At 36.7% G+C, this 21,655-nt stretch overlaps 3 protein-coding genes across 4 annotated transcripts; 1 reads left to right on the top strand and 2 right to left on the bottom strand.

Moving 5' to 3' along the window:
- Positions 1–577: 577 nt before the first annotated feature.
- Positions 578–10,422, bottom strand: LOC106178328 (delta-1-pyrroline-5-carboxylate dehydrogenase, mitochondrial). Of its 2 annotated transcripts, none has more exons than XM_086995703.1 (14): positions 10,265–10,422; positions 7,864–8,068; positions 7,485–7,532; positions 6,959–7,114; positions 6,594–6,674; positions 6,124–6,267; positions 5,801–5,988; positions 5,525–5,598; positions 4,736–4,977; positions 4,173–4,258; positions 3,805–3,871; positions 3,241–3,362; positions 2,790–2,908; positions 578–2,359 (listed from the first exon to the last, which is right to left on the bottom strand). In XM_086995703.1, exons 1-14 carry the CDS (start codon positions 10,318–10,320, stop codon positions 2,244–2,246), a joined length of 1,704 nt encoding a protein of 567 aa, XP_086851829.1. In that variant the 5' UTR covers positions 10,321–10,422; the 3' UTR covers positions 578–2,243. The 2 variants fall into 2 exon arrangements, with proteins under 2 accessions (XP_086851829.1, XP_086851830.1); XM_086995704.1 differs by lacking the exon at positions 10,265–10,422 and adding an exon at positions 9,357–9,381.
- A 256-nt stretch (positions 10,423–10,678) lies between these two features.
- Positions 10,679–14,603, top strand: LOC106178336 (uncharacterized). The gene is made up of 7 exons (XM_013561473.2): positions 10,679–10,876; positions 11,336–11,416; positions 11,736–11,777; positions 12,055–12,185; positions 12,829–13,062; positions 13,554–13,606; positions 14,199–14,603. The coding sequence occupies exons 1-7, from the start codon at positions 10,825–10,827 to the stop codon at positions 14,299–14,301; spliced, it is 696 nt and encodes a 231-aa protein (XP_013416927.2). The 5' UTR covers positions 10,679–10,824; the 3' UTR covers positions 14,302–14,603.
- A 383-nt stretch (positions 14,604–14,986) lies between these two features.
- Positions 14,987–21,016, bottom strand: LOC147759805 (hydroxysteroid 11-beta-dehydrogenase 1-like protein). Its single transcript, XM_086996093.1, has 5 exons — positions 20,457–21,016; positions 18,877–19,007; positions 18,480–18,581; positions 17,285–17,498; positions 14,987–15,213 (listed from the first exon to the last, which is right to left on the bottom strand). The coding sequence occupies exons 1-5, from the start codon at positions 20,545–20,547 to the stop codon at positions 15,068–15,070; spliced, it is 684 nt and encodes a 227-aa protein (XP_086852219.1). The 5' UTR covers positions 20,548–21,016; the 3' UTR covers positions 14,987–15,067.
- Between the last annotated feature and the right edge of the window lie 639 nt (positions 21,017–21,655).

The raw sequence follows: 21,655 nt of genomic DNA, 5'->3' as shown, positions 1-21,655 counted from the left end.
TTTTGCCAGCAAGTTTTGAGAGCCTCTATGCCACGTTTATAGAAGCCCTTCTCTTGGCCGTTCAGAAACCCCTCCACTTCACGTATGATGTCATCATCTGACACAAAGTGAGTACCTGAAATGGCCTTTTTCAACTTGGGAAATAGATAATAGTCAGAGGGAGCAAGATCAGGCAAATAAGGTGGATGTTCTATCAGTTCAAAGCCACACTTGTTGATTGCAGCCATGGCAATGACAGACTTGTGAGCATAGGCATTTTGCAAAAGTCACTTGTCTTGCTTATTTGAGAGTGCTACCTCGTCGACATAAACTAACCAAATGACACCAAACTTCGGCTACACACCTTTAAATAGTCAGGGAATAGAAGGGCTGAAAAGGGATATCCCTGCTTAACCCCTTCCACACGAGGCTCACTACTTATCAATCAACCCTCGTATACTGCAGGTATGGTCAGGCAGTGAGTTAATTTCATCAGTTTTATTCAACCTACTCAAATAGGTTTTAATCCCGTTTACCACATTCTTTTAATTAAACCATTCACAATGTTACAGCAAGGAGTTATAACTCCTTGGTTACAGTTGCTATGACTGCATTCCCATAAGCCCATAGTACTAGCTGGGTCTATATAACTCTGTGGGGCATCTTGCTGAAGTGCTTTCAGTGTAGTCAGCGAAATTGTCTGGCACATCTTCCTGAGTCATTGACTATCATTAATTACCCCCTAGTTACTAAAGTAGGCACGCCTGACATTTAAGTCCCTATAGCTTACACTGAATGCAATTCAGCAAGAATCCCTGCAAATTTAGGTAATACAATGGGTTTATGGGAACATTCCAAATTACTGAAATCACAACAGATCATATGAGCATGACAATATACAAAATATCAATATACAGATTATCAATCATTAACTATTGTATTATTTTAATTCCTCTTTTTAAAGCATATCTGAAGACCATATATCAATATTCGTCTGAAATGAAATTATAAATATATACTGAAATAAGGGTGCATTGTTACCACCAATAAATACTCAAGAATTAATGAAGGACCTACAATACATAATATTTGTTAACATATTAAATAAATTTCAAATTCATAACACTGCTTAGTGATAGCAATGCCTTTGGCATTTTTTCTTTTCTTATTTGGTAACTCTATATAATAGACAAAAATCACAGTTGACAATCAGTAGTAAAATAAAGATATTCCATGCTGAGTGGGGCCAGCCGAGGAATAGTTAGGTTTTAAACTTGTCTTCTAAGGCTCGATTCAGAAAATGGTGACCCACTGCAAAGCTTGCTGCCTAATCCACTAATAGACACTGAATAGATATCCAGTGGGGAAGTATTCAAGTGGGTTGGTCATATTTGACCCTCGGACTAGTTAGTCCCCTATTCTGAATGGGGCCTAATACCTATATTTTGTAGGGGAAGGGGGGGGGGGTGGACACTGCAGTTGGAATTTATAACTGATAATATTTGCATATAAATAACACCATAGCAGATAGAGTATCACAACTGAAATAAATTCCAATCAGAAAGTCACAAAAAATTGTCCAAACCATAAACAAATACCAGTATCTTACATTTGGAAGTAAAAGCAAAAAGAAAAAATAACATACATATAAAGTTAACATACACGTCTTTTAAAGCTTAGTTACTATGCAAAGTAATCTGTATACCAGTTAATGAGCATTTGTGTACTACAGTAGTAATAATAATGAAAATAGTAAAGTTCACATAATCCAGAGATTCCATCAAAGTTCTAAACCAGACTAACAGCAGCTAAACAGTTGTTTAAGAGATATTTCACACTGTTATCTGGGTGTCAGTATTACAGTGATAACCCGTGCTTGTATTATGCAGAATGAATTAATTTGTAAATACAGCTGTACTTTATAATAACAAACTTAATTATCTGTTTGTTTGTCTGTTGAACTGACTACCACACTTTTCACAGAAAAGATGAAACTTTTTCATGCAAGATCTTCCTCCAAATCATGTTGTGTAGTCTTTGCATCATGCCAATAAACAATAAAGTTACATTCTGTATTTGGATATGTACCTCAGACCTACGTATTTCCAGGGATTAATTCTCACCGAGGAAGAGATTTACTGAGCTGTCTCAATTATCATATTGCTGAAACAGTAATAAGCATACCATTGTCACGGTAACAAGTCCTCCAAGTTGCCAAGTTACTCTAAGATCACCATGGCAACAAGGTCATGTTGTTATAATTACTACACCCTCATAGAAGGATATGACCAATGAGAGATATTCTGTGTTGACACCTTGACAGCCTGAGGTGAGCAGAACCTGGCCAGATACTGGGGTCCGCCGGCCTTGTCATTGGTGCCTAAAATAGAAAGGAGGGTAAAAATAATAAATCTTAATTCATTGGTTGATTTTTTAAAAAATAAATGAAAGACTTGATTATTCTAAAATAATAGGGGACTGCAGTTTTATTTTAAATTTTAAAACCTTGTCATTATGACCACTGTTTTGATATAATTATTGATTATGGATCCTGAGAGGTACTGGTCTCCTCATAAGGTACAGTACCACCATCTGGGTTTATGCATCTAAAATAAAAAATATCAAAACTACAAGGCATTTTTTAACATAAAGACAAATGGATGAAACAAAAATTGGAACCTTCAATAATCTGATTTCAGTACAAAAATTAACAAACAAATAAACAAAAGTAAGAGGAGTTAAAAGGAATAAAGAAGAAATCCTGAGTATATATCGGTGCCACTACCTGCAAGGCCAGAGCAACTGATTACCTGATAGCCTTGCTCCTCCAAAAGGCTGCTGCCCAACCACTGAACCAGTGCATTTCACATTGATATAAAAGTTGCCAGAGGCCTGCCTCAGAGCCCACTGAGCTCCTTCTATTACTGATCTGAAAGATGGAAAGGTACCTCTATACTAGTAGTAACAAAACCATTCCGCATTTTTTCCTACTTGAAATACCTGCAGTGCTTCACAGTAAAAACTGGCATCTTGAAAATCTCTAATGATCCCCATGCACAGGAATGGTAAATAAACCTCATATGCATGCAATTTACACACTCAAGTCTTTTCTTCACCATTCAAAATAGTATCCAGTTTTTTTTTTTCTTTTTTTGCTGCCATGCTTGAAAACACAGTTTATATCTATCATACCAATTAAACCAAATATTCTTTAAAATTCTCAGAGATTTAACATCTTGGGCATAATTAAAGTTCACTTACTGGTCTTGGGCAAATATGGCACCCGTGAGAGCAAACGGGGATGTGGTGTCCACCAAGTGTAGGGTCTCCTCCCATTTCTTGTCTGGGTACACATATACTGTTAACACTGGACCAAAGATTTCCTGGAAATGTGCAACAATTTTTTACTGAACTTTGATCTATAATTCTTTTTGTGACTGTATTAGATAATTAAAAAGTGAAAGAACTGTGGTTGTATTTCTTTACTGAACTAGGCTGGGAATTAAATCAACTGGAATCCTTGGTCTTTATAAACATACATTTTAAAGAATTAAAGATGATTTTATAATGTTAGCTTAACTTTGTGTCCTTTAAAAGTGTAGACAACTGCAGAGTATTGTAAAAATTTAAAGCATAATGAAAGCATTACTACAATGTGTTATAAATTAAAATTTCATGCAAACTAATTGGTTAATAATTAAAAATATGTAATCAATGAGAAATAAATTAATTTTGACATAATACACAACTAAACTTTGAAAGGCAAAAGCTTTGTCTGACAAATCAACATCAGTTTAGCGTTCTATTTACAAGTACACAACATACTTCCTGCATCAGTTTGTCCTTGGGATCTGACGTTTCAATTATTGTTGGCTCAACAAACCATCCCTTGCTGAAATGATACATTGAATATGACAGTGTATTTCCTGAAAGAGGCAGCAGATCTTGTAATAAACATACCTTTGTAGAATAACAATACTGTGGTTATGTTACAGTTGTTTAAAATTATGTGAAGTTTACAATTTTAAAACATTGTCTAATCAAAGTAGGCACGTATTTTACATATAAAGAAACTTAAGAATTACAATTAAATCAGGCAGTAAGATGAGGTGGACAAATAGTAAGATCAACCCAACAATATTGAGAACACTACTTATTTCTGGTATCGAACCCAGAGACATTAACCATCTCACCTGTCGTCACACCCTCCTCCCACCACAATATTCAGGTTAGGGTTTTCCTTGGCGTAGTCTAGGTAACTCTTTATATTCTGAAATGACTGGAAAAAAACAAACAAAAATTAGCAATAGTTTGTTGGGAACCAGAGTCCACATGAAACCATGCGATACGACAGAAATCAATATTATCTTTAAAAATTAATAATATATTATAATATAGTTTTCTCTTTTATTTCTGATGTTTATCCACAGGCAACTAAAATTAGAATTTAGCAATTTGCATGAGATAAATTGATTCTTCACAAAATCCAGTTATACCCAAATGGACTTTTTCTTTCTTGGTCATAAATTTTAACATTTCAGAATCTTTCAAACCATAATACCTTCTTAACAGTAAACTGTGATTATATTTAAGATCACCCAAATCATCAAAATTTCTTATCCATGCTCACTACAATTTTTATCAGATATTTTTTGATATCATAAGATGTCACTAGATAAATCAAAAACATTTTTTTATACAATAAAATATAACTACATTTATGAAAAATAATAAAAACAACTCAAATTCAACTCACAGCTTTATCAATCACAGCACTTAAGAAGGAATCAAATTCCAGTGGAGAACCCAGTTTTATCTTCTTGTACTCCTCTACAAACATGTCCTTAATCTGTGGCCACAAGGAGTGGGGAACATAGAGACGCGAGCAGGCGGAACATTTCTGACCACTGTATTCAAACGCTGCCCTTATTGTGTGATATACGACCTGTGTAACGTCTGCGCTGGGATGGACTAGGTGAAAGTTCTTACCTCCACATTCTAGAGAAGAAAAATGTTTTTAAACAACATGTTATCTAATGGTATTTAAGACTGTCAGTGATTGAATCAATTAAATTTATTTTTGTCCTTTGTATTATTTTAAATTTGTCATTCTAGAGAAAAATGCACTAGTTAATACTATGTTGCTTTCAAGATGTTCAGTGAATCAATCGGCTTTATTGAATTTGGTCCTCACATCATCACTGTCAATATTTCCCCTTTATTGTTGTGCTTTCAAAAGTATACCATTATGAATTATTTTTCAAATGATTCCTGTAGCAAAACGTGCTGTAAATGCAATCCACTGTAAATAGTAGGATGAAGTAAACTAAAGCACATGATTTTTAGGTATACAGGGGCGGATCCAGAGATATTTTCTGACAGTCTTCCAAATTATTTTGCTGATCCAGCTTCCATTTTTGACAGTCTTCCGACAGAAAAAAATTAGATACCCATCAATGAAAACTTAAAAATCTGACCATCTTCCAGAAAACCCATAAGACGGCCTAAATCTGCCCCTGGGTATAGGATAAAGTACACTACTCACCCCCTATTAACCTTGGGAAAGTTCTGTAGAGATGGAGATTCTTCGTGACCATGGCAGTCACCCTTTGATAGGTCCTGCACAAAAATATTCAACAACTGTTACAATATAAAATTCAGCAAATTAATGCACCATCACCCGTTATGATTTAATGTTTTCTATTTTGACATCACATTCTTCTACTTATCACTTATATCAGCAGGATTCACCTATTTTATCAAAATTTTATTTAAATGTCTTACGTTCAATCAGTTCAATTTTAATTTCAATAACACTCACTCAACACTTCCAGTAAAATTGATGCCAGCAAGATGTGGTGACGAGGTAATTGTTTCTCCGAATACAGGACCCGAGGACGGAAGGAAATTTATGACACCAGGGGGCAGACCTGCCTCTCGTAATATTTTGTAGAACGTGTAGTTTGATAAAACGGCCGTGCCAGCTGGTTTCCATAGCACCGTGTTACCCTGGCAACAGAGAAATTATTGCATAAAATCTTGCAAGTTGTAAAGGCAGCAAAATACTGAGAGAGAGAGAGAGAGAGAGAGAGAGAGAGAGAGGGGAAGGAGTGGGAGTGAGGGAGTAGTAAAAAGGACAGTTACCATGAATGCTGGAGCACTTGGCAAGTGACCACCAATGGCCGTGAAGTTGAAAGGTGTAATGGCTGCCCAAAATCCCTCACATCCTCGGAAGCTCAGGTAATTTGTATCTGTTGGTGTGCATACTGGTTGGTACTTGGCCATATCCTAGTGTAAATAAAATGGAATGTTTATTATTAAATTATATATTATTGCATATGGATATCAAAATTAATCATTTGTCTTTGTATCCGGTATGTATGTAAGAATGGTTCTCATTGAATTGCACAATTTTAGACTAATGGCCTGTGATTTTGTATTAGTTACAACATAAAAAGTTTAAGTTGGCTTTTTAATTACAAACAATTACAATGGCACAATGTATTTTTTCAAAACTTTTTAAATTAAAAAAAATCACAGCAATTTATATCACCCCATCATTGAGCATGTTTACCAGTAGTTTAATACAGAACAGGAAACCAAGAGTGACTCACCATGGCAAACTGAACATTGAACCTAAGAAAATCAATCAATTCACAGGCAGAATCTATTTCAGCTTGGATAATTGTCTTACCCTGAAAAAAAAATACACAAATACAATACGCATTTACTAAATCTAACCAATAATTAAACTTTCCAATATGAGAATTTGTCTGTATTGTCTGATAAACAGATTGCTGTAAATGACATTATAAAAGATATAAAAAATTCATTAAAGCAAATATATATATAACACACTTTATTCTTTTGTGTTAATGAGCAAATGTCCAGTGAAGTGCATGGCAACAAGGTGATGGAAACACCTCCAAAAAAATTTTTTTAAGAATGCAGATAGGTCTGTGACATAAAAGAACATTACCTGGCCAATCATGGAAGTAGCATTCATGTCAGCCCTGTACTTGGTGCTCATGAGATCTGCCGTTTTAAGAAATATCTCCGCCCTCTCCTCCAGTGGTTTCTTCTCCCAGGCAGGTCGTACTTTCTGACTCACGTCTATGGCTTTCTGGATCAGCTCCTGAGTAGGGGACAAAGACCAATATAATATGACTACTCTGAAATGTTTTCCACTTTTTGAATATATTCATTTACATTCTTTTATATTTATTCTTTAATTTATTCTTAAATATATTTTACACCAAGCTATTACATACAACATGTTTACTGACAAATAAAACAAAGGTCTTAATAAATGTGTACATTCCAGTGCTAACTCACATTTTTCTTTCAATTATAAACAGGTCTGTTTCTGATTCAAGGTGCAATAACACAAATGTTTTCCTAGTCTTTGCAATTAAGAAATTTACTTAATTTTGTTTCAACAACAAATGAAATAATTTTGTATTTTACCCAAGAGTCAATAAATACTTTAAATTTACAATACTTACTTTGGTTGCAAAATGGTACTTTGCCACCTGTCGTTGGTGATCAGCTGGCTGGAAAAAGAAACAGGATCATATATGACCAGACTTGAAAAAAATAGTATACAAAACAATATTTTGCCTGTAAGTCACTAAACAATTCAAGTCTATTCCAAATTGGTTTAGAAAAGTGTGTTCAAGTCTACAAATGAAATCAAAAATAATTTAGATAGAACAGAGCACTGTACATGCTGAATACAAAAATAAATGGGTATTTTTTTAAAATTTTTTTTACAAACATAAGACGTCTAATTTTATCAGATAATTAACAGTCAATGAAGTCCAGAGGTTAATGAGGATAGTTTTCTGCAATGCCCCCCTATATTAAAATATTCCTTTCACTCACACAAAGCTGATAACGAAACTCATCCCTGAAATGCTGATCATCTCCAACAATCACAGGAACCTCTGTCATTTTTCCCTCGTAGGACCTCAAGGCATCCTCCAGCGCCATTCTCTCCCCACTACCAGGGGCGTAATCCAAGACAGGCTCATTAGTAGCCATATAGCTCTTCAGGGAACTGGCGGACCTTAGACTTGTGTAGTCATGTCTAGAATATATGGAATATATGTTGTAAGTCATCATTAAAACAAAAAACTTACTTAGGTTTGTGGACGTGTCCAACACTAAAGTAGTCAGGCCTATAGTCTTACAGAAAATGAGAAAACAGACTTCACATTTCAGAACAATCAAATATATGGACATTAAACATCTGTAAACTTGAATTGTCAAAGGATTACAGCAAAAAAGGGTAATGTTGTGTATTATATTTTAATATTTTATAAGGTACAGTAGTGGAGAAAAAATTTCAATCAGCAGAAATTGATAAAAATGGCACACTGAGGTGCTGAAAGGGTAGAATATCTAAGTTATGAATGAAACTTAAAATTAAACAGTGTGAATGAATACTAGTAGTCTAGTGATTATCTTGAGACTATTGGACCTGAAAAGGGCAGTCTGCAATGTCACAGAGCATACAACAAATATATACAAGTCAATATTTGTAATTTGATATGAACTAAGCACATGGCCAGCCTTCATGCTCTGATTCAGTACATGTATGAATCCAATATTGTTGGATAGCTGAGCCAAGGTTCCAGTACCATTACAGGTACATACAACAATAATATCAAAAACTAAAACGACTCATCCAATATATATATATATATATATATATATATATATATATATATATATATATATATATATATATATATATATATATATATATATATATATATATATATATATATTTTTTTTTTGTTGTTGTTCAGAATGTTTATATGTCCACTGTGTATTTTAAAGGCTTCGTGCAGCTATACCTGTGACTACATACACTGCAGTAACTGTTACAATTATCTAAGTTCATTGTTACTTCAGTACCAGGGACCAAAGCTACTGACATGCCAGGCTTCACAATTCAACATACAGATACTCATGTTACACACCTGTTGTAACATATACACCCAGACCCACTATGCAGACCTGACTTAAACAAATCTGGATTTGCCTGACTGGCTACAAGAACTAGACAGTGTCTAGGATGATTGAAAAAATTTAACTATTATTTTATCCTCATAATAACAGTCACTCTTCCCTGCTGAACAATTGGCTAGGCTGCAAATGAACTTGTTGACCAGCAGCAGTGAATTAAGGTACTAGCAACATACATGTACATGTCAAGCCTCTCAGATAATCAGGGAGACTCCTGGATATAGAACACATCACCTGATCTCCTGTAAGGGTAACCAAATCTCCTGGATAAAAAAGTTGCATCACTGTCAGCATACATCCTGTCTCAAATACCCAAATCAAAACAATTACATTTTTTAACTTACCTTGGGGGAAGGGGGAGGGGGTTGGCAAAGAGTGGATGCACACCCCCCACCCCCTGTGCACAACGGCAGCGACCACTCGATCTCTCCTCCTCCTGAGGAAAATTTTATAATCTCTAGATTTTAGATTTCTAGAGATTGGCATCTCTGTAGCTAGTACAAATGTAGATATCATTTTGAGTTGTGAAAAATGTAAGAAAAAATGTGCCAAGTTAATTGGCCTTATCACTAGGGGTCTGTAAATTGCTTAAGTAGGTAATCTACCAAAAAAAATTGATCTTAAATCTTTTGATTCCATAAACTCGAGGGTGATTATGACTCCTTATGCTTGCGAATTAGACATCATACATATTAATACCTCCTAAATTCATAAATGCAGTTATACTATACCTGGATTCAATGAATAAATCAATGCATATTTATACAAAATGTAGTTGCATCAGAATGAACCATGGGCACCAGCTATACTCAGTACGTCTACTCCCGTCACTCCCCTTTCTTGGGACTGGCGATAATGCACTAATGATGTTTTGAATGCTACAGTCCAGTGCAGCGCATAACCTCCTATTCATTAAATGGGGACTTAAACTTGTTTGATTTACATTACATATATATTACATGACATGCTTTTACAGTAGAGACGTACATGTACATGTATGTAAATAACCTTGATTATGTAGAATTTGATGAAAGTATATACGTATTATAATATTTCAGATACAAGGAAGGTTTTCCATCCATCTAGCATCAAACTCAGACAATCGTACTTATATATCATCCATTAATTGCGCAGAATTAAAAATTTGATTATTTACGACCAGTCAGTCGGCCCTCTCCATGAAATTCAAGTGACATTTCAGTAAAGGTCAACGTAAAAACCTTGCCGAGTTGTGTTAAAGCGTGACTTTTACCTGTTGACAGCACTACACAGAATCCTCCGCAGGTTTAGCATCTTAATTCTTCTCATTAACAAACAGTAGCACTAAAATCTGATGCTTCTTTAAAGGAAATATAGGCCAAACTATCACAACTTCTCTATTTTCGTCTAGCGTGACCTCTAACACACAACCGAATAACGTCTACGGTCGGAGTCAGCTGAGAAAAAAGTACACCGATGATAAGATAGGGAATTGAAACAATACGCCTATTCACTTATAGATAATACTTCCAAAAAGGTTTGGTGATGTTTTTACCAACTTAATGGGATAAATGAAGCATTTTGGTACGTCTTGAGCTTTAGGTATCACTGCGCTGTCCGGGAGGTGTGTCACAGTTGACCAATCATGACAGAGAATAATTCTTGGTACATTTCATAATACAAACGGCACTGCCATCTAGCGACAGATCACTTTTGTGCTTACGCAGGTGCTACAGGTGCTAGTTTATTTCGTTTTACACTCGAACCCAATAAGTTCGTCCCTTTGAAGGGGATCGGATTTACCTTTGCCACAATCATTGCACAGTTCAGAACATGGCAATCGCTCAGACACAGTTGTTAACTCTACTGCAAATATCAGACAGTGGTAAGTAAAGAATGGTTGTACTGTACATGTACTGTATGATGTTTGGAATTGGGGGGGGGGGGGGGGGGGGGGGCGATATTAAATGAAGAATTTCAATTTCACAAAGGTCATTTAACACTGAAGTAATTGGTATATAATTTTAAGTCTTCTTGCAAAAAAAAGTCAGGTATATTCGTTTGCTCTCTATATTTTTTATTAATTGTTAATTTTAAATTATTTAATTTATGTATATTTTATAATTGAAATTTTCTGAATAATAAATTTGAGAACCATATGTAATTACCCAAATAACCCAATTGTTTTAGTCCACTTGCAGTAGTTAACATACAGCCAGCAGGTAAATAAACAGCATTAACTTAAGTTTATCAGTTAATTATTAATCCTTATAGTACTAGTACTGTATATATTAATTTTGTAATCATATTAATATTTTTTTCATTAAATTTTTGTAATTATAAGCATTCCCGACTGGAGGCTTTTCTCACAGTCTTGGCTTAGAAGCAGCTGTCAAGTTCCGGCTAGTTGAGGCAGGCAACCTTGGTAAGACAAGGATGCCATTATCAGCTGAATGGTCTGTATACAGAATTTAGAATAAATATACAAGAGACATATATGTGTAAACCCCATCTCTGAGTTTCATAGGCATACCCACTGTGTATGCCCAGTCATCAGGAGGTGTTTATTCAAAATGATATTTCAACAGTTTTTCTTTTTTTCATAAAGTTGTACATTATTTGATATGGTGCCTATATGATCCAAGGAAAATGGTTAATTTATGAGTTATTAATTTATAACACTGATATTTTTATTTGCAGATAATTGTTTATAAAAGTGATTTATATATTTTTTCTTTTTTTAGATGTATTGGAGCAGTTTACAGTGGCAGTCCTTGAAAACACTGGTATGGATTCATTTTTCTACTCACTTACATTAAAATACATGAGGGATCCATTTAGATCTAGGTAACTCGTTCTCAGTCTCTTACACAATAACAGGGCTATTAATTAAGTAGTCAATATCTGCAAGTATTTCAATACAAGTACATGTACTGCGGGATGCAAAATGGGCTCAAGTCTGCTTACTGTAAGTTATTTACGTCAATATTTCCGTTAAAATAAATGTATCTTATATAGTACCTGAAATGACTTGTGTCCACCCCATATGTTTAAATATTCCAGGTTCTTTCTCCCTCCCGTTTGTCACAGAAGCCTATGAGAGCAGTGGAAACTTCATGGAGCTTAAGAAACTGAGTGACATGTGTGACGCCTGTACGTCCAACCATGTGGCAAAGAGAGCCTCCACAAGACAGGTGCAGCAATTATAAGGGGGAAGAGGGGTATTAGAGAGAGAGGGAGAGAAAGTTAAAGAGAGGGAAATTAAAGCAGGGCCTGTAGCCAGGGTTGGTTTAAATGAACTGCCTTCTTGGCTGGGAAAAGGCTATGGGTAAAATTTGATATAGGCACCTGCAGGTTGCATGGTAAAAGATCCACTTTTTCCAAAAAAAAAAACTGTTTGAATTGAAATTGCATGCTGGCTATGAGCCTGGAGAGAGAGAGAGAGAGAGAGAGAGAGAGAGAGAGAGAGAGAGAGGAGGGGTTTCAGGAAGAGAGATTGTTACCTCAGACAGAGAAAGGGGGAGTTAGGAAAGGGGGGGGGGAATTGACAGTAGAGTTGGGGGGGGGGGGGGGGGCACTTATAAAACTGTCCATGTACAAATGTGTCAAAATTACATGCTTTAGCTTCATGAATTGCTCATTTGTGGATACTACATAAAGGAGATTTTATAATACACCATATGCTAGTTTTGTGTTCCTATATTGAACTAGCAGAATTACTCTGTTAATGTGCAAGCAAGCAAGCACGCGCACACACACACACACACACACACACACAGACACACACCTATGTATACCCATTATAAATCAGTGACATTAATTTTACATCATTTCCAGGGTCGTTCACTTCTCTCCACTAGTGCCAGGACTTTTAAAAATGAACTTCTTCAACATTTTCAAGAATTTTCTGAGGCCCAGGCTGACTTTCAGATCCACTATCCTGTCATGTTTGGACATCTATGCAGGATTCTGGGAGTGGACTTGTCACAGTGTCAGACAGCGTTCATGTTTGGATCACTCCGGACACTGTTGGCCAGTGCTGTCAGACTGGACGTTGTTGGGGCATTAGAGGTAATATATATATATATATATATATATATATATATATATATATATATATATATATATATATATATATATATATCGGAGAATTAAGTCAATACACCATGAAAAGTGCTCCACCCATGGCGGCGGCCCGTGGGGAGCTGGTATATAAAATCAAGGATGCGAACAAATCAGACCTTCCTCTCCATTTTATTTTAAAAAAAAATATATATATATATATATATATATATATATATATATATATATATATATATATATATATATATATATCCATGATTCATGATTTAAATGTATTAAAAAATTAATTAATATAAAGTCTTTAGTAAAATGTCTTAAAATACATATGTGTTTTAAAGTCCTTCTTAAAAGATTCTCGTTATTCCATTTTCCATAAATGTATAGGCAGTCCATTTCCTTCCAATATGGCCAAGGCTGGTCTACTTTATTTGTGCATAGTAAAAGAAATGAGGGGGATATTTTTGCTGTAATCATTTTAGGCTCAAGCTCTACAGAATAAGATGCAATCTTTCATACCAGATATAATATCAAAGTAAGTGGATGGCAGTGCAAGGGTGTGATGTTGGTCTGATAATTATAAAGCAGAGTTTTAGATGTGGTGTTGAACTAATGCTGGAATGGCAGTGTGCTAGGTGCGATGTTGAAATGCATGTTGAAATAGTTGTAAGTTTGGTTCTGAATTTCTTTTTAAACTTTCTTTTGAGGCGTTTTACTTTCCTACAAATACTCAAACATTTCAGTGGGGTGGGGGGGGGGATGTGAACTTTTCATATATAGTATTTTTAAAGTCATAATTTTGTAAAATTAGAACATTCCTTTTGAGTGGTGCCAACGAAATTAAAAAGCAGGCTGTTTTATAGTTCTATTCTATGCAGCAAAAGTACTACAAATCTATATATAAATGAAATCTTTATGATTATAAAAAATATGTATCTGAAAGTTTGAGCTTTTTTTGCTCATTTCAAAGAGCGAATTATTACCATATTAATTGATAAGTTAATCATTTAAATTCAGTTGAAACATGAGAAGAATTCTTGCCAAAAGAGATCAATTGCTGCTGAAAAACTGTCTAGTCAACTAGTACAGTACCAAGCAGCCTAATATAATAACATTATTCATTACAGGTACAGAAGCAGAAAAGCAGAAGAGGCCTGCGTATCTTTTCCCTTGCCAGAAGTGCTACAAAACTCCCAGGATACTCTGTTCTCTAAGCTGTTTTACTCTTGAACTTCCCATAGAATTTTGGTATATATTGTACCAGAAATTGTGAACTATGTTAAACAAAATATAAGGCCACGATACAAAAGAAGGTGTCTTTTTCTCATTTTATGACTGGAAAATGGGGTCATTCCTGATTTTATGCAGTACATTTATAGTTAATGTCAAAAAGGCAGTTATTTTAAAGAATTCTTCAGTAATTTCAAACAAAGATTTTGTACAAAAAAAGCCGATCTAAGAAAAGAAACAGATTGGGCAATACTTCGTGAGTAAGAAAAAATCTTTTTTTCTCAATAAAAATTAGAAGTTTATTTCTTTTTTTATTGCAGCCACTGCTATTCAACTCGAAAAAAGTACTTTCAGAGTAAGTTGGTCAACTAACTCTGGTGATATTTTCTTAAGGAACATCAATGTCGATGACCATCTGTCAGAAGTCGTGTGCACTTCGTATTGCCTGGCAACAGTTGCCTTGACGACCTCAAAAGCAACAACTGTTGGATCAACGAAGTTAAGCGAATTCAACGTTTCCTCTCCCAGTGTCTGTCTGAAATTCTCCATCACAATTTCTGTTCCTGCAATGATTTGTAGTTTGAATTTGAAATATGTTCCTACGTTTTAAAGATATTTTAAAACATATTTATAGCGCAACCCCTCCCTACAGAAAAGGTGACCTTAGATCTTGTCCCCTTTTCACACTTGCGAGGTCGATTCCAAATAGCCCCCCTTAGTGAACTAAACATTTCAATGAGAAGATAACAGTTGATTTGTGATAAAGTCACTTACTGGTCCCAGCCACTATGCACGAGGTGACTGAAACGCCCGTGTTTCTCATCACCATCTCTTGCCTAAGTACACCAAAGAACCCTTGGATTGCGTGCTTTGCCGCAATGTACATTGTCATCCCCGGGATCGGGATTCTTTCTGAAATGTATATGCATATGTAGGCGCTGTGAAACGATAAATGATGAATAATAAATGAAATGCAAGGAGGAGCATTTATACTTTGTTTCCAATTACGCAGACACATGCTCTTAGTAGAGAGGTGTAGAGCCGCATTTTGCAACCGACCGCATTTTGCAACCGGTTGCAAAATACGTTCAGTTGCAAAATGCGGTTCTACTAAGTAGAGCCGCATTTTGCAACTGAACGCATTTTGCAACTGCAACGCATTTTGCAACCAAAGAAAATCGTGAAAACGCATTTTGCAACTGCAACGCATTTTGCAACCAGGATTTTTTTCTAAGTCCCTGAAACAGCTAGAAGTACGAGACAGGTAGAATTGGAATTGGGACGGGTTTGCTTCGACTATGTATGCTGAAACTGGCCAGGCTGCCCCTGGGGTGGACGAAAATATAAAACTTATTGCACATTGTAATTTCCTAAACCATTAGAGTTAGGAACTCTAAACGTTAATAAACATTATGGTAGGCATGTGCATGGGATTTCGGATTTTTTGTTTTTGTTTTTGTTTTTTTCCTAGGGGTGGTTGATCGTACTTTTTACTTCGTATTTTTCTCCTATCTACCCTTATATCTTCAGAATTAGGAAATAAAAATGTTGGGGATTAATACACTTTCGTAACAAATGTGCATGGGCACTTCGGAAATTTATTGTGACATGGGTGTGGTTGTCCCTGGAGGTGGCTGATTCTAATTTTACAACGTATTTTCTGCCCATTGTATCGGCCATTTGAGTTATAAAGCATGAAACGTAGCTACAGTATAATTTGGGATGTTGAATGGCATTTAATTTGTTTGACTTAGGGTGTGGTCCCGGGGGTGGTTGAATAGAATTAGACGTTGTTATTTCTGCTATCTACCTTTAGACCATATAAGTTAGGAACGGAAGGCTATGGAAATTGAAAACATGTCTTTAGGGATATGGATCCTTCTGGGATATTGATGGGTGTGGCCGTCCCTGGGGGTGGTTGATTCTGTTTTTTGCACCGTTACTTCTACTATCTACCCATAGAGTTAGGAACATGAAATGTTGGGGATTGATAATGAATGTACATGGGTCTTTGAGGAATGTAGAGAACAGGAGCGGCGCACATAGCACTAAACGGACTTACAGTCGTAGGCATGAATATAGGTCAAGGAATCCAGTTAAAGCTGTCCTTTTGTCCCATGCCCTACACACTCAGGAATCCTGGCGTTAAACTAGCCGTTGTGTCTTAATACAAAACAAATATGTCAATTAATCATAAATAGTAATTAGCACGTGTGTTGCTCTACAGAGGCTATGCCTGAAAGTATGGGGTCTTGCATGGGTTTTTAATTAACTTGACCTATATCCAAGCATACCGCTGAAGGTCTGTTATCAAGTGCCGTCTGCTGCGTTCTTTGCATTCCCCTTCCTTCTTAACTCGAAGACAGCTTTCAGATTCACACATCCTACTAGCTGGGTCGGTCCAACTCTGCAGGGGATCTCACTTAAGTGCAATCAGTGGAATCAGCTTAATTGTCTGACAAACCACCAATCACCCCATCCCCTGAGGGACAGTTACACCCAAAGTCACACTAAAATTCCCCTGTACCCATGCACCAAAGACTCGTGCTCCTAACTCGAATGGTCGAGGAGATGAAAGAAATTACGGTGAAAATATTACTTCAAGCTGTTTCAGGGACTTAGAAAAAAATCCCGGTTGCAAAATGCGTTGCGGTTGCAAAATGCGTTTTCACGATTTTCTTTGGTTGCAAAATGCGTTGCAGTTGCAAAATGCGTTCAGTTGCAAAATGCGGCTCTACTTAGTAGGACCGCATTTTGCAACTGAACGCATTTTGCAACCGGTTGCAAAATGCGGTCGGTTGCAAAATGCGGCTCTACAGAGGTACGTTTTCAGAAACCTCTGGAAGTCATGGTGTGAGCCACCAGTCTTGTATCTGCAGTATGATGTAGAATGCCAGACTTTTTGAAGACACCATTAAACAAAGTGCACGATTAGCTATTATTCCATTAATGCTCGATTCATGCAGTTAAATCACAACGGCACCTGTTACAGAAGAAACAAATGCAATCCTCCCTTTGCTCTTCAATAAGTGTGGAAGTGCGTGTGAGGCGAGATGCACGTATGCTCTGAAGTTGATGTCCATCTCTGTTGCCAGATCTGTAAGGTTCCGTTGGCTCCCAAACCACATGTCGAACGGGGAAACCCTAGCATGGTTAAGCACCAGAATGTCCAGACCTTTTAAAGTGTCTACGCTGAACTAAAAATAGAAAGAGGTATAAATATGTAAAAGGTGATTCTGTTTTGTTTAGTTTTATGAAAGTCTCCCAGGGAATTGATATCGTGGAAATGTGTACATATCGCAGCACGTGAACATTTTATTGTCAACGAATGAGCGCGGATTTTTTTAAACAAGGGAGTCAGGTTTTCGTGTGTGAGGTTCGGGAGTATGATACAGCGTCTAAAACTTTGCTATTAATTATTCATCATCAGAATGGGTTTGATGGTCATCGTTCAAGGTAAAGGATGTGATATGTCGACAAAAATGCATTCGTAATTATATTATAAAACTGATTTTGAGTGTACAATTTCCATCCATTTAAAAGACTGTCGAAACGTTTTTAGTTCAATAATTATGGATTTCATATATAAAGAAATTTATGAACGATCCCATTATTCACCAGGCTCACCATAAGGCGTTTTTAGATGCCCTTTTTTGCAAGTATGAGCTTCCCTCTGCCATATTTTATTATTATTGGTAAGTGTTTGATATCACAACCTACCTTCGAAACACTCACTAGGTAAAACTCTTGTAAAACACTTGTTTCAAAAAGAAAAAAATCGCCCATTACATCTTTAAACTTTTTAAAAACTTTTAATTTCGCAAAGCTCGAGCAAATTTAATTTTTTCATTACACAACTCACTATCGAGTTATTTTTCATTATGAACTTTTAATGATAGTTATTACCTCCGCCAAGGAGGTTGTTTTCACCCCTGTCTGTCTGTCTGTTTGATTGTCATCAACATAACCCAAAAACTTATGGACCGATTTTGATCAAATTTTCAGGGTAGGTGGGAAATGGGTTAACTGAGAATTGATTAGTTTTTGGTGGTGATCCGGATCAATAATCAGTCAATAATCAATAATAATAAAAAAATCGCTGCCTTGGCGGAGGTCTGCGCTCTCGGAGTGCTTTTCTAGTTTAATATTAAATAAGCTTCGTTATGTTGCGTGCGTACCTTGATAAGTTTCTTCGTGTTGTCCAACTCCTTCATGTCAGCGACCATATAGGCATGATTAGCGGTTGGTTTAGGAGACAGTTTCTTACACTTTTTTACAACCTTAAAAGGGTTGTTTTTAAATATGACAATGTTATGTTTCAATTTAGAAATATGTTACAGCTACAACGACCAAACCAAGAAGTTAAAGATGAATGAATGAATGAGAGAGGGGGGGAGGAAATGAGGGAACATATTATATTGTTGTTAATTTTAGAGGGGACGTAATAATAAAGGTAGTCGATAGAACTAGACATTGTTAATATGGAGCGAGAAACATTAAATTTGTTCTGCGCTTCTACTTGTTCTTGACAAATGTTGATAAACACAACTCAAAGATAGTGGAAATGTTTTGAACCTCTTTCAAGAGATTCTCTCTGCGAGCTGTCAAGACCAGGTTTGCTCCCATCTTGGCAAAATGGTACGCCATCTGTTCTCCAATCCCAGACGATGCTCCAGTTATCAAAACTTTCTTGTCTTGGACGTCGGCTGGAAAACAGATTGGTTTTGAAAAGTAACTTATAATTTTTTGACAGTGAAACATAAATGTGAATACCCAGTGAAAATAACTCTATGTGACCCTTGTGTGTGTTAAAGGGTAGCTGAGCGTGCAGTCACATAATTAATTGTCCAGGCACTTGTTGTGGTCATGCAGCTCATATCTGTGGGTAGGCCCTACCCCTGTGCTAGTAGAGGCCATACGTTATTTAGGACAAGACTGACAAGGGGACAATAGAGAATTTAGAACATACAGTTCAGTGAAAGGTTTCGAGAAAGCTACGCTAAAAAAATTAGCGCAATTGCGCAAACCGTAGCGAATGCGCAACCTGCGAAACGTTTCGTGAAAGCAGGCCCTGGTTACGCTCTACATTAAAATGACAAAAACAAAAAAAACAAAAAAAAAACTAGTTTCCCTTAATTCATTTATTCACCGACCGAATGCCACAACCACACCACCGTTGTTAAGGTACCGTCACACTGTAGTGTACAGCACTAATGTACAGACAAATTGCCCAAACGCAGACAAATTAACGTTAGGAGTTCGTTAGACTATTGCGTCGTGTACGTTTCGAGTACGCAGGCAAATGTTGGCGTACTTTCTCATACGCTAGATACATGTAGGAGGCAATTTTGAGCGCACGGGTTATCATCTCTGGTATAAAGAGTCCCTACTCACATATTCATCACAGTTGACTCAGCTGGCAGTTTTAAATGATAAAAAAAAAAAAAAAAAAAAAAAAAAAACAGAGGAAAGCTAACCATCTGTTACTCATGCATTGCTCAGTTACGTTCACCATACGCTCATATACGGTGCTAGCACTCTCATATACAGTACTCGTACATAATTTATACGTTGATATAGCATATGCTACATGTACGATGGGATACAATGGAAAAGGCGTACATATATATGTTACTCATAATTATGCCATTCATATGTAAATAATGCAGTGCAAATACGCTATATAAACGTTGGTTTAACGCTTCTTACAAGTCCGTTTATTTCCATACATTGAGTGTGACAGCGCTTTAAGAAAAAATGAGGATGCGTGTAACATCAAGTCAGGGTTAACGTGCCGTCTGTGTACCATAATATAGGGCAGGATTAATCTGAACATATTATAAATCGACGAGAACTGGTGCGAAAAGAATGGTGGTCCGCTAGGAACCGTAGTCAGTTCCCCATTACTTTACATAAATGACATACGACCTATACATACAAACCCTTATACTCCAACTACCCCTAAACTACTAATCATGTGGGAGGGCGGACTTCCATCCCTGGGACTTCCATTCCTATCACACCTGACCCTGGGGATTTTCTAGAAATAAGCATCGTCCCGCCACCTTGCTGCCCCTTGTTTCCCTTTAATGCGATTTGTCTTGCTTTGTAGCTCTACACGACTGTGTTCCGTATTGTCTTTACCTCTCACTTACCTGGATCAAACTTGTTTCCACTGAACATAAGAAAATATGCTATGACCACGGCAGAGAGCGCCAAGGACAACTTTTTCAGTCCGTATCCCATGTTCAATCCTAGATATCGTTGCCACGGACGATCTTGAGAGTCGAAGTAAGTACAAGCTACGCTACGAGCGAAATTATTAAATCTGCGTCTGGGTCAATCTCGACGCGAGGCGGGGCATTTGACGGATCGAAATAGGGACCAATAGAATATGGGAAAGGGTAACCTTAAACGCCATCGTAATGCTTTAAAGTCACATTTTTTGAAAAGTATTTGATGATATTGTGAGCTATACATATATGCAGTATTATAATATCAGGTAGGTCATGAGCCTAACCTGAAACTAGGCCGGTCGACTTGCAAAGCCGTGACATAGGGCCTATAATTGAAGTAAATGGGGTCTTTCTCCCTTATAGGCCTACAAGCTCTTCGCAGGTTCCCTTCCGACTGTTATTTTAGTTATTCTGTTGGCCGTGTAGAGAACGGGGCTCTGGTTGGCTCTTACCAAGCTATTAAACCCCCCTTTACACTAGGCGGGGTCCTTTCTGCGTCCTTTGTGCGCCCATGAAACTGGCATCGCTGTGGTCGTAGAAAGGAGGTACAAGCATTGCTTTGGTTGCAAAATGAATGCTGAATGATCAGCCAGTTGTCAGCAGGTTATTTTTTATTTCTACTTTCAAACGGGGGCTTACTACAGGACGCAGAAAGGACGACGCCCGGTGTAAAGGTAATTATGCTCCACTGCGCAACAACGTCACGAATCTTTCTATTGCGCATTGCAACCACATTGCTGGCAGGAGATCTAGCAATACACGGAAGTTGATGTAAAAAATGATTGAAGTTGCTCCAAAATGTGTTCAATATAGATCAGAATATTCTCAGTCAATATGAAAAAAGATCAGTAAATAATAATAACTTGATGGCTGCGGTAGGTTGGGATGCGACTGCTGAATATGACACCTTTCTCACCCGATGTGTTAGTTGTGACAACTATCTTGATTGCGTGTAAATAACTACAGGTCTTCTTTGACCTCGGAAGAGAGTTCAGCGGAACTGTCTTGCTGCTTTACCCTTTTTCAAACATTTTGCGATATACATGCGGATACAAGATATTATGTTTTTCTTAAAAAATCCAGCTTGGTGTTACGCTTTTGCAACTTAGTATAGGACT

This window comes from Lingula anatina, chromosome 9 (assembly GCF_051362555.1).
Source record: "Lingula anatina isolate TDL-2025a chromosome 9, LinAna3.0, whole genome shotgun sequence".
NCBI classification, from domain to species: Eukaryota; Metazoa; Brachiopoda; class Lingulata; order Lingulida; family Lingulidae; genus Lingula; species Lingula anatina.
The sequence above is the reverse complement of the archived record's forward strand: the minus strand, read 5'-3'. Positions and strand labels throughout refer to the sequence as shown.